This window comes from Ciconia boyciana, chromosome 1 (genome assembly GCF_034638445.1).
Source record: "Ciconia boyciana chromosome 1, ASM3463844v1, whole genome shotgun sequence".
NCBI classification, from domain to species: Eukaryota; Metazoa; Chordata; class Aves; order Ciconiiformes; family Ciconiidae; genus Ciconia; species Ciconia boyciana.
In genome coordinates this window covers 25,749,134-25,763,000 of record NC_132934.1, presented here as the reverse complement: position 1 = coordinate 25,763,000, position 13,867 = coordinate 25,749,134, and the positions used below count along the sequence as shown (strand labels likewise).

Sequence of the window (13,867 nt, the reverse complement as noted above, 5' to 3'; positions counted from 1 at the left end):
TTAGAAATTTCTCTGTTACTCCTATTCAAAGGGGCCTTATCTTTTTTCCACAGGCTGTCTTAAAATAGTTATGACAACTCTCACACATAAGTTTTTCCTCTCTTGCTGCCACTTTTTGGTTACAGAAGTCTGACCTCCGAATCATCAGCCTGTCATGTGATGCTGGCAGACAATTCAGTCTCCTCTTCGCAGACCTACAGAATGCAGTTAGATACAAGCTGCACACATGTTGTGTTATGATGATCAGGCTGGCACATCAGAAGAATAGCCAGCCTACTTGCAGCTCTCAGACCCAGATATTTCCAAGAAAACAAAGGATACATACTTGTTCTGGGTTCATCCTCAAAGTGTAGGAGAGTTATCCTTGCTTAATGCCAGAAACAAGGCATTCTTCCAGGAGAGAGCAGTACTTTTCAATGTCACTGGGGTGACATCTCGGCTCTTGTTTCAGAGGTATCCGCAAAAAGGACTTCAGTATCCACACATATCTGGGCCAGCCACTACCACGAGTCCTGTGTGTTTAAAGCTCACTCCTCTAACAGTGATAAACTCTCTACTCACATAAGGGTGACAACTCATCTTGGACTTCTCCTCCTCATTTTCTCTTCAGGGCCTGCAATTGGTGTGGTCTTGGCTCTGTCCTTGCTTTCAGTCTTATCTTTGAAGTTCAACACCAGTGTTGAAATATACTACACTCAGAGTAGTATAATGGTGGGTGTCAGGAGTTCTTCTACAGTTGGAAGAGTCTTTCAGGTTCAGGTGAGAATTAGTTCCCAACAGTGGTAGTGCATTGAGGAGACAGCTGAGAGGAAAGGGATTTGCAGCAGATTTGGTATTCACTCAGATGATACCTGCAAATGATGAGCTTTCTTGTACCTTATCTGAGGCATCACATGCCGACAGAACATGTTGTTAGCAAATGACAAAGATGTCATTTTAGCCATGCAGCTCTGCACATTTGAAAATCCTTCAGACAAAAAGATTTGATGGTGTAGCCATCATGAGAAGAAAAAAAAAAAAAGAAAAAAAGCATCACAGTGCCAGCTGAGCTGCAGAGTAAGCTGTACATGACTAATATGAAGAAGGTATAGAGCTGCTGGTGTAGTTAACACTGCATGTCACACCCAGAGTACAAAAGGAGTGTATTTCTGTTTAGGTAGAGATACTGGTCTCAAGTTCCTCTTTAATTTCAATGTTATGTTCATGGAAATGTAAACATAAAAACAGGAAAGCAGTCCATCCTTTTTGACCCTTCTCTGAAGTGAAAGGAAAATGCAGTTAAAAGTGACTCACATGCTCAAAGAAGAACCCACGTAGGAGGAAGGACACTCTACCTTTTCCTTCTTCATCCATTCATCTGCAGCAGAGATCAACTTTCTGAAGCAGTACTCACTGCTAGTTGGATTAGAGAAGTGGTAAATCTCTTTCAAGCCGAAAGATGAAAGCTTTAGCTTACTTCCCAGTGAGCCTTTATGGATGTGCTCAGTAGTCCAAGAGGGAAACAGAGCTAAAAGCATCATGGTGAGCTGCACAGCTGTGGTGGAGCTGTGGGTTCCCAGCACACTTTGAGACACATGCTCACTCTTATTCCCCTCCGAATCCCTTGCCAGGAGCAAGGCACAGAAGACACATCAACTCAAAGCATGCAGAGAAACAGAGGGAGCTAAATGCAAAGAATCACTTATTTTTGTTCCCTTGTTTAATTTTCTCAATTGTATTTGCTGTAAGTCTGAAGCACAGTCAGAAGGCTGAGAGTTGGAATAAGGCAACAGGGATCATTTACAATTAATGACCATTTACAGCTGCAAGCCTCAGATCAGAACCTGTATTTCAAAAGAACTTTCTTCTCCAGGTACACAAGTTACATCAGTTAGTGGGGCCCCAAGGACCGGCCTACTCGGTCTTTTCACAACTGAACATTTGTATAGTTGTTAGGACAGGATGCCACTGTCCAGAAGAAAAAAGTTTGTATTTTAAGATCACTTCTGTAAGTCCATCATTACCTCCCGACATAAGCAGAGAAGGAATGGATGGATAGCAACTAAAATCAGCTCCACTACAGTAAGGACAAGGAAATTAACTGATTCTGGAGCTAAGACTACAGGGCTTCTAAAACTTCACCCATATCCCTCCTTCCTACCCCCAAAACCAAACTTCTGACAAACCCGAGATAGGAGAAAAGGAAACATTTTAACAATTGATGCAAGCCTCATTTTCCAGACACAGAAGACTGCCTGCACAGAATATGAACACAGTAATAACAAGCTCTTCCTGTTGTTGAAAGACAAAATTGAAGAACTGCTTAACTGCCTTATGCTGTTACCACTGACGGAAAAGTGGCCAAATAGAGGATGTTCCTGAGCCCCGATGACTGTAATTGGGGAGAACACTCATGGAAATCATCGCGTGGGCCTCCCCTGCCCAGGTATTTTTCATCAAACATCTCCTTTGATCTGGTAATATCTGAGAAAGGACACTGAATTCCTTGGACTTCGATCTGACACAATATTGCTGCTTGAATGTTAAGTTTGGGAAACTTTTAATTGTCCATTGCCTTTTTTTAAAATTAAGTTTTCTAAAAGATTTGGCTGTGTATTTTTTTATTGAGCTACCAAAAGCTCAAAAGCCAAGTAAAAAGGTAACTTGCTTTCCATTACAAAAGGTTAGATTTTAAAATTACAAAATTACTTCTTAATTAATGGCAAAAATAAAGCATATTTTCTAAGTTGCAGATTTATCTCAAATAAGAAACTGCTGCACTACAGCCCTGGAGGAAGGTGCAGAGAGATTACATGAGAGAGTAAAGCCAAAGGGGTTCGACATGGGCATTTCAGTACTACTGATCACATTGCATGTGCCACAGCTCATTATGACAGTGCAAGAAAAACAGTACAGAACTAGACAGTTAGCTTTGCTTTGTTTCATTTTGCTTCCATGTAATTTAACTACGTATAGAGGAAATACTCTCGAAAGCATTAAAAACTGAATTGCATTCAGAGACAACCAGTAAAACAGACAAGGGACAGTACTAGGATACTGACTGTTGTAATTTGTCCACAGATTTCTACCACAGCATTCTAGACTGTCTGGACATAAACAAACCAAGGAGAAGAGCTAAGAAAGACCAAATAAACAAGCTGTAATTCCACATATAAACTGACAAAGGTATACTCCTTTTGTGGTTAGTATTCAAAGGAAGATTATAGAAGACTCACAAGTGAATAGACTCAAAACATGGAGATAAGTAGGTATTCATGGCTAATTTTATGCTGGTCAGGAAGAAAGGTCTGAGACAATGTTGGATTTCACTGAAAATAAAATCTGATCTCTGACTGAAGTACTTCTGACTCTTAGACTTGGAAGGCTCTGCTGCAGTAGTATCTGCATACGATGAGCAGAATAACATATTATTCATGGTGCATATTTATCACAATGAAACTGCAGAGATACAAACACATACAAACAAAGGATGCCTGCTGCTCTCAACGGAAAACCTTTCCTGGCTTTAGGAAAGGTACACCAAGAACAAAAAACTTAAATGTAACAAAAACATCATAGTCTCACCCCCAGGAGATTGTTTATTTTCTCATGCTGGGCTGTGAACCAGCATGCTGACATCCAAACTGAGGGCAAACACTGAAGGTATGCAATGCTCACAAGTCCCAAGCACCCAGTTGCAGCTTTCTAGCTGGGAAGTGCTGGCCTAGTAGCCTGCCACAGATGAGCATCTTAACCTTTATTTTGCCACCACTGCTGAAAAGATCAAGAAACAGAAAGATGTCCAGAGAAATCATACGCATGTCTAGGACCATATGAATCAATACATATAGATGCAGAACTGCACCTTTTGACTATTTCGTTTCAGAAGAAAAAAAAAACTAGACAGCAGCACTGTCTTTAATCATCTTGCCTGTCACTGGCAACTGTGCAAGCAGGCATGCTGTGGGGGACTCGGCTCTGAAGGCTGGAGTACACCTCCACGACAACGTGCTGGCAAGCAGACAGACAGAAGCTAGTTCTGCACTAGCTACCTGAGGTACTACAGCCAGGGTAGCTCTGTGTACAGCTGCCCTAGACACCTGCGCAAAACACGTGCAGATGTAGCTCCGAGGCCCACAGTATTTCCTATCCTGGTACAGTCACTTGTGAATCCTCCTTCCTTTACATCAGCCTTAAAATTCATATCCCTGCTGATCACTCACTCCTGTGAGGACTGTCACCTAGCTGGGTGATAGGAATTACAGGAGTAAAACTTAAAGTGGTACAAAGTATCAGAACCTCACCAGGATTTGGGGCTGTGTCTGGAACCCTAATTTAGAAATAAGAAAAGTGAGAGGTCCAAAGAGGGACCATAATAACTGCCTGATACCAAATTACTTACTACAGATTAAGAATATGTAATTTGCTCAGCATTTTTGTTTTGCTAAGGAGGCACAAGACAGACTCTTTTATACAAAGGGTAATACAGTAAAAGAAGAGATTGTACAATTTATATTTAAAAAACAGCAAGCTAAGCAATGAGGTTAAGTTAATAAGAAAAACTGAAGTAGGAAATTAGGGGAAACGGTTTGATGGCAAGGCCAAGTGGAAAGAACAGTTTCCTTAATGAGGTAGTTACTGTTCACTAGTGGTGCTCAAAGCAGGCATTTACTAACTGGAACACACTGGGTAATCTATTTCTCTTAGTATGCTCCGTTTAAGACAATGTCGCTTCTTGTTGAGAATCTTGGGTAGATAGGAACTTTATGCCTGGATTTAACTTTGAAGAAACCTCTTTCTTGCTCTGTGAGGAGTAAAATCTTTTTAAGGCAACATGAAATAGAAAAAGCCATCTCTATGGCACCATAAAGCTTACTTCAGAAAATAAAAGCTTGAGAAGAATCTCATTTTCCAATTTGGCTTTTCAGCAATACCCTATGGTGGGAAATGTAGATCAATCAAAACCTGAAAACAATCACTAAGAAAACATTTATATCATCATTGTCTGTGTCGTGCCTTCACAATTCTCAGGACATAAGAATTTCTTGTTGTCTTTTGAAATGAGTAATGGAACAGAAATGAAATGGGTTTGAGAGAGATCAGTGAGAATTTAAAACTTCACTTCTCATTTCCTGACTTCTGGATTTCAGCCATGCATTTGCTGACCTTTTTTATCCCTTACTGCCATGTTCTCTCTCGCTTGGTTTACTCAGAGATTATCGATTCACCATTAAGAACAAAACGCCACTTTTCCAAGAAATTACTGTAAAGTTTAAAAGATTTTTACAAGTCACACATCTCTAAGGATTTGACAGGTAAAGCTTTCTATCACAAAGTAAAACGGTAACAGAGAGGTTCAATCAAAATATGCAAACAAAAGTTATTTATCCCACCATCTAGAAATCTAAGAGTAAATGAAATAATATCCAGAGTAAATACCAGTCCTAGAAATTCAATCTAATGGTACATGAAAACAGGAGGTTTTCTCCTTTACTATTTGTTTGCTTGGTGGGTTGGGTTTGGGGTTTTTGTTTGCTTGTTTTGTTTTCAAGATCAAGAAATCCTTTAGCAATTAGTTGCTTGCAATTCAGTGGAATGATTAATTAGAAAAGTATGGCAACTTTCTACAGTGACTCGCTAATCAAAACTTGAAGCCTAAAGAAATTACGTGAGAAAATTCCAGCGCCTACAGAGTCAGGAGAGACACACCCTGGTTGGACTAACTTTGGCTCAAACAGGGTCCATAGGCATCTTGTGGAAATTGTCACTTGTCTTGTATTCAGATATTTCAAGTGTACTATTAACGTGAAACTACATGTCTCCCTCTGGTCATGGAGAAAGACAGCAAATCAGGGATCGGGCTGAATATCTGTTTGACTGCTGAAAGGAGAAAAAAAGTGTCCCGTTGCTCCCCATTATTTTGGAGAGTCCCTGAGATACTGAGAGTCCCTGAGATACAGCATCAACAAAAACGGGCATAGTCCATGTCTCAGTGCAACATACTGTTAACTGTGCAAACCCAACGTCCAGATAAGTTTTGTTTTCCTTTGAGACTGAGTAAAACAGCACTGGGATTAGGAGAAAAATAATTAAGCAATGCAGACCAAATTCACTGTTGTGTAACAATTTGAGCCATTCCTGGTTTTCCGATTGGTTTGTTCAGATTAACAGACATTCAGAATTTACCTCATGAACAAGTAAATAATGTCACATAATGCTTACTACAGTAGAGACATACCTCACTACCCAACACTAATTACCTCTGCAGTGTAGTGTCAGATCTACAAGGCATTCCTTGTTTGCCTGGAACAACAGTGGTCACAAAATGAACAAAAAGGATACCATTACTGGGATTTTTTTTCATTTAAATTCAATGAGCCATTTCCTCCTCTCATTTAGAAGTTTGAAATACAGGTCTGTTATAATCATATCTGCAATGCTAATATGGAAACTGTATGACATCCTCAGTCGAATTAACAATGATCATCCCCAAATACCAGTGTCCAAAGAGACTGGATAGACACAGTTTCAACAGCTAGCAATTATGTTCTGTGCAGATGTACAGCAAAATGCTTTGCTTCTCTGACACCATACAGGTGGAAGTAAAAATGGGATTTCCAGTCTTCAAAAATGCAAAGAATATAGTTACATGTAGCTATTCATAAAGCAAGAGACTAGAGGATTTCAGCACTGACACACTTTCCATGCAAGAGCAATACAACACCACTCTCTCAAGAGAAAGCTGTGCATTGCAAAGCCTGCAATTCGACTCAGGCCTCTCCTTAGCATGGAAGAGGTCTAGATCACATAAAGCATGTTTTAATTTGTTGTATCTTATCTCCCCCTCACTTCTTTGAGGAAAATAATTAGACTGCTAACACTGAGACAATCTCCATTACATGCCAAATCGTGGTTGCTGATCCAAAACATTGAAAGCATTAGAGCTTCTTCAATGAAATGGATGACCTGGATAAACCTTCATTATGCCTCTTTCTTGGAGGTGGCCTAAAAACATTTTTATGAAGCTATTCAAAGAAGTGGCCTAAAACAGACCTCTAAAATAACAGCCCCCATGCCAACATTACACTGACCTCAAGTCTGCCAATGTTTTAAAGCAGCTGGAAGGAAACTAACTGTGTAAGTGTTGATTAAGTGCAACTATGAACGTATTTGTTGTTGAAAAGCTCCCTCACAAGGCAAAAAAACAAGATTATCCTAAAGTTAATGTAAGAAAATATCCTATTGAAACATCTTCTCCAAATGAGACTGTATCAACAATAAATCCCAAGCTGGCCTAGTATTCAGGTTTTTGAAGTGGATCTGAACAGAGCAAAAAGCCCCTATTCTTCAATACATACGTAGGCCAATTATGACTTTTGAGAAAAACAAATGAAAGCAGAAACCAGTGAATTTATGCCCTGAAAGCTTTTACAATTATTATCCTAATGTATTTAAATAATGTTTAATCTACTGATTCCATTATTTTGCCTCAGTAATATCAAAACAGAACATTCCAACTTTTAATTACTATTTATTTTGTGTGTACTATGTTTTGATTCTAATGAATGCTTTTTAGTTCCTTTAGGGTCATCTTCACCCCTGAAATATTCATCAGGATCAAGTGTGCCTTTTGTTGCTTTGAATAAAAACTGCATACCTAAAATAGCTGATATTAAAAATTAAGCTGTAAAAGCAACCAAAATACCACTTAGTCCAGAAAGCTGGTTCCTTTCTGCAATTTCATCAGCGAGATCCTTTTACCCCTCCCTTCCACGCAAAAAACCTTCAGACCAAGTTTTCCATAATTACAGGCAGAAATAGCATCATTGCTTCACTCCTTCCTTTACAGAAATACCTCAACTTTTTTCAGACTAACCCAACATCTGAATGTCTTCATATAAAAAAATTCCAATAAACACAATTCATCATTTTCTAAGGATAACTGCAAGAAAAAAAATCAATGTTTTTGTTACACTAGCGTGTGCGTCCCCTATGGGCCAAACAATGGCTCTGTGTTAAGGGAAAATTTTTCAGCATGCCTGTAAATGCTCACACAGATTTGATCAAAACAGAGAAACAGTGACATTATCACAGGTACATCTACACCGGCAGATGTTTATGTGATTATTTTATACATAATTTTCTTTCATTCTCAGTCTCTGTAGAACTTTCAAACTCCTTAACAGTCCACTATCAACCCCTTTGAATATGCCCAAGACAGGGGTTGGCCGCCTTTGCTTTGTATCATGACCACCTCAACCAGCTGCCAAACCCCACGGGGAGTCCTTTTCTCCACGCCACCTGCAGCACAGGGAAGGAAGATGTCCCTGGCCTCAAGAGGAGAAGGAAGGCAGGCTACACGAGTAAAGACTGACCAAAGCAGCCCAGTCAGGTTTAGGAGAGGGGTGTCTACAGACACTGCTGCACGTCTAACCAGCAACATGCAGCCAGGATTCACGTCCCACTCCCCCCTTGCCAACACGTTACCCACAAGGGCTTGTGCTGGCAGTTCAGGATTTGGTACTGACCTAGAAAGGTATGGTAGGACACTTGCTCTATTTACTGCAGAAGCTGAAAGGTGTCACCTACCCCCACTGTGGAGAGGGAAGGGAAAGGGTTTCTCTTACCATTTAGAAAGCTGTAGAGGGTAGATCTGGACTGGATATAAGGAAGAAATTTTTATGATAAGGGTGGTGAGTCACTGGAACAGGTTGTCCAGAGAAGTTGTGGATGCCCCATCATTGGAAGTGTTCAAAGTCAGGTTGGACAGGGCTTTGAGCAACTTGATCTAGCAAAAGATGTCCCTGCCCGTGGCAAGTGGGTTGGACTAGATGATCTTTAAGGTCCCTTCCCACCCAACGCATTCTATGATTCTACAACATGGGACCTCTGCTCTTTCTTATTGTTGATTTTGCTTGTTTTCTACTTTTAGTTCACTTTTTAAAAAAATCCTCCTAAACCCTCCCCCCAGCCAGGCAGTGCCGATCCATTAGCTAGGTTTGTACATGAATCTCTTGCCTCATCAATTGTCACTACTGGCCATAACTCAGTTCTTTCCTATTGCCTGATTGTGGCAGACAACAATTTAATTTGCCAAGGACTACGACACCTGAATTTAAATAGAAATTAAGTTAAATATGATCTCTGTATCACAGGCAAACAGGTAGAGTTGAACTAAGTCTGATTTTAAATTCTGAAAATGCCTCATAGTGCTAACTGCCACAGATCCCACATTTAACATTCAGATTTAAGCAGCATGCAGTAATTATGGCTTAGAACCACATATTTAAAATGAAGCAGCAAGAAAAACAGGAAAAACACCAGTACATAAAATTCTTGCAGCTGCACAATGCTTTAAGCAGAGAATTCAAAACCTGAGAACTTGCAATCATTACAATACTGAAAATATTTTTACGGTATTTCAAACATTCTTTACAGTTCTTTGCACCCATTTTACTCATATCTAAGACTACATATATTCAAGACTAAAGAATTAGTACTATGAGTTTAGCCCAAGGTATATACCTACCTATTAAAAGTATGTATATTAAAGGTGGCGAATGAACCTCTTAGGGCTCTGCACAGAGCATTTTCCAATCTCCATGAAAAAGCATGCAAGAATTGATGAAAGATTATCTACTATTTTACTGATAACTTTTTTAAAAAACTGGGCTGAAATACGCAAAGAAAGACTTTATTTCATAAATCACTTTCTCACTTAATTTTACACTTAGCAGTGTGTCCAATATAATTACTCATCATAAATTGCCATATGATTGAATTTTTCTCTTTATCCAAAAAGCATCACCAACATCTGATGTTCTACCAATCAGAATCTGGCTCAATGTCTGTAATGGAATTTTCCACAAAAAAATCCTGTATTAATTCTGAGAGAATTATTACAGAAAGAGAACTGTAAACATTTCCATACCTTCTCTAAAACTGGGATGGAAGGGGAAATAATTCCTCAAGACAATCTTAATTATATGTATACAAAAATGAATCATGCTAAATTTCAGTGATACTTTCAGGAAGCGTGGTGGGATGCTAGTGGGAGATTTTGCAGAACACTAAAATAACCATTTCTGGAGAATTAAAGAAGAGCTTACGCAACTCCTCCTATGAATTGTTTTCCTATTAGATTTTTTAAGATAAAGGAAAAACAATGCCAGAATATTAATGGAAAGTCTTAGGAACCACAGAAGCATTAGAAAAGACATAATACTGGAGGATAAGGCAACAAAATTGACCAGTGTAAACCCTCCCAAGTAGTCCTGACACAGGAGCATGACTCTCTTACCCAGTGAAAACCATATTTATTTATTTAGTAAATAAATTACTCTTTCAGCAAATATTTCTAGAAAAGTAAATCAAAGACTAAGCTACATGTTTCTAAATCCTAGGAACTTACTCTTAGATTCTTAAGAGGACAAATTCTGAACAAACCCAGTAATTACAGATAGATTTAGTGACTCAAAACACCTGCAACTAGTGATACAGGATTTATATCACGTGCCCAAAACAAACCTTCTCTTTCACGTTCAAAGTTAAAGAGTTGGGTGTGCAAAATCAACTACAGTAATGAGAATAGCCTGGCTTTGCAAGCAATATTGTAATAAATCTCAAACCATAACTACTGCATGGGATTAAAGGGAAATTAATCATTTTCCGAGTACAATAATTACGGTGCAGACCACGTATTTCTTTCCTTCCATGTCAGATAAAATTGAACAGTAGCTCAGCAACTAAAGTATAAGGAAATTAACACTGAGGCTTATGAGATGTTGTATTACAGAAACAAGATGTGCATAATCCAAAGTACTAACATCACCGAACAGGAGATGTGCTAGATCATGTGTGGAAGCCATAGACATGAGAAAGCATCAGAGCACAGCAGCAACAGAACACACAAAGAAGTAATAGAGATTAATATTTTCAACAAATGGGTAACAAAGCAAATGAAAAAGGCACAAGAGACACATATAAGCGATGGTATGAGAATATGTGGCAAGATGCATAAAATTTGATTAAAATGCATTGAAGAGGAGCAGTGGCTTGAACTCTCCAGCTGGATTCCACTATTGCAATGTTCATTAAATCTAATATTTCATACTAGTAACTATCTACCTCAATCCTGAAAAGCAATTAAAAATGACTAGCAAATGCTGACTCAAACTACACAACTGGAAAACATTATGGAAGTCCGGAAGGAAATCTCTGGAAAGAACAGAAAATGGAACTGGGGAGGTGGAACAAACAAACAAACAAACAAAAAGACTGAAGAACCAAATTACAGCTGGTAGATGAGCTCACGGTGTATTAACATAGGATGAAGATCCCACTAGCCCATGGCGTCATTATAGCCTTGCCAGTGATGCCAAGATCTTTGGAATCCTCTGTTTGAAACTGGACAGCTAGAACATTTGTACACTTAATTCAAAGTGGTGAATGGCTGAAAATAGCTGGAGAATTTGAGTCTTCAATTTTATAGGGCTATCTTAGATTATTACGCATAGCCCTTCATTGCAACAGCAGATATGCTGAAAAGCATAGTTCTCGATATGTCCAATAAAATCTCATTACAAGAGACACAAAGTAAATCTTAACAGAACAGTTACTGTTTAGGCATTTATTTTAAAATAATTTTTATTCGCTGTCACATCCTTCCTAAAGGGCAGGCTACTTTCTCTAACACATCACGCTTCTTACACAGCTTGCTGAAAAAAAGAACCATGAACATTAAGTCCTTTTCAATTCTACCCCACGTTCAGCATCTTGAGACATCCCACTCCTCTGAAAACCACTGCTGGGCAGCTAACTAGTTCAGTCTTGCCCTGCACCATCTTCCAAACTGTCCTTCCTCCCAGTCTTAACTTCTTCATTACTTATACGAAAAAAAGGCTTACTTTCTAACAACTTCTATACTGTTCTCGCACCCCTACATAGTACCTCGTGAATGTTCATAGTCTCTTGTTTCACCTGCAGACTTGTAAACTAAGTTAGACCCATCCCCATCCTTTCACAAGCATTTTTATGAGATTTTCTTCATTTCCACTGCCGCAGTACTGATCAGACCGTGATTTGGAGAAACTCGCATTGAGTTCTCACACTTCTGTACAACAGGGAAACCATTTGTCCACCCCTGTCTCTTCTTTTTTTGTGCAACATAATTTAATGTAGACAAAACCAAGCTAGGACATAAGTCACATCTTTTTCTCCATTAAGTTTCATTTACTGGAAAAGAATAGCTGATAGAGAAAAAGGACAAACAATATATTAAAAATAAAGCTAAAAAAATTGAAAAAAAAGATGTGGTAGAGTGAAATATGGAGGAAGACCCTTCAAAAGAAATACAAGTTTAACATACAGCCCTTGTGATTCATTGAACAAGTTTGATATTAGATGAGACAAAATGTATTCGCAGTACAATTTGCTAAGAGTAAGAAATGAATTCAGAGTACCATTTGCTAAGAGTAAGAAATAAATTCTCTAGCCATATGCTGCTGATGCTAGAAAAAGGACAGTGAACTGTCCTCTTATTTTGGAATGGTACCTGTCTGTTAGGCAATTAAAACCACATCTAAAAATCTGCACTGGTGGCCATAGGCACTGAACAAGCCTGGGAGGTCACAGCAGAACGCGAGAGCTGGCCCAGCTGCGCGGAAAGAAGGGAACAGGCGGTTCCTCTCTAAAAAACTCTGCACAGTAACTAAAAATCAGAAGACGTACTTCTTAAGATGGTAACTTACAACTGAAGCACTGATTAAAAGAGGTAACTTAGACATATGGAGATAAAGATAGCGGTGCCTAGTTGTATCAAATGCTGCCAGAAAGATTTTTAGCACCAGGGGTTTTTCGTTTTGTCTTTTCTTTTTTTTTTTTTCCTTCTTCAAAAATGGTATTTTTTCCATTTCAGTTTATCCCTTGTGCCCAGGCAGTGGATTTCAACTTTTAAAAAGGCAAAACTGGAGTAGGAGGAAGCTATTTCTAGACGGTTTGGAAGTTCACAGCCTTTGAAACTTAAAATTAGTTTCCTTGTATTTGCATTAAAAGAGATCCTACGAACTTTTTAAACAATACAGAAAACAAAACACATAACTTACCTCATAGTAACTTCGTACAGCATTGCAAAATGCTTCATCTGCTACGATTTGCGTCTCCCCATTCAAAAACGCCTGGAAACGTTCCTTCAGTATCTGTAGCTGCTGCTTATTGAGCTATGCAAGAAAAAAACAAGGAGAGGGGAGAGAACAATAATAAATGCAGTTAGTCTTGAAGTAAAAATATGCAACACTATACATACTTGGAGATGTGAACAGGTAAGAAAAGGCAGAGGCTCCCTGGCCAGCTGGCTCCCTGGTGAGTCGCAGCTCTTCAGAGTCCCACCTGGGCAAGCCAGGTTGCTGCAGCAAGTCATCCATGCACTCAGCATGCAACTAAACCTCTACTCTTTCCCTTGTGTCCTCAGGATGCTACAGGTAAGTCTGCATGGATACTTCTTCTGAGCAATATTTTATATATATATGCTGAATAAAATGGCTGACCCCTCCCCATGGCAGCAGCACCAGCCAATAAAATTTAGCTCTTAGCTTCAAATATTTCAATTTTTTCACAAGTAAGTGAAAAACAACTGAGATGCCTCCATTTTTCGGAGTAATCTAGGCACTACCATTGGTATGTTCTAATAAGCACACTCACCGTGAAGAGAATGGATGAAACATGCTCCCTATGAAGAAAATGGACTTCTAGCCACTGATGTTAAACCACTGTGAGTGACGTGAAACAACTAATCTTGGGGAACAGTAGCCACAAGGCTCCAAGACTGATATCAAATTACATTTGGTGGATTTCATATCAAAATTGAATACATTGTGAAAACAGACTCCTA

The 13,867-nt window shown here is 39.0% G+C and overlaps 1 protein-coding gene across 8 annotated transcripts in view; it reads right to left on the bottom strand.

Moving 5' to 3' along the window:
• Positions 1–13,867, bottom strand: part of CADPS2 (calcium dependent secretion activator 2) — a 318,768-nt gene that overhangs the window by 239,032 nt on the left and 65,869 nt on the right. For all 8 annotated transcript variants that reach the window (XM_072870283.1, XM_072870362.1, XM_072870837.1 and 5 more), the window contains one exon: positions 13,083–13,196. In XM_072870283.1, coding sequence (XP_072726384.1) covers positions 13,083–13,196 — 114 coding nt within the window. The remainder of the gene's footprint in view (positions 1–13,082; positions 13,197–13,867) is intronic.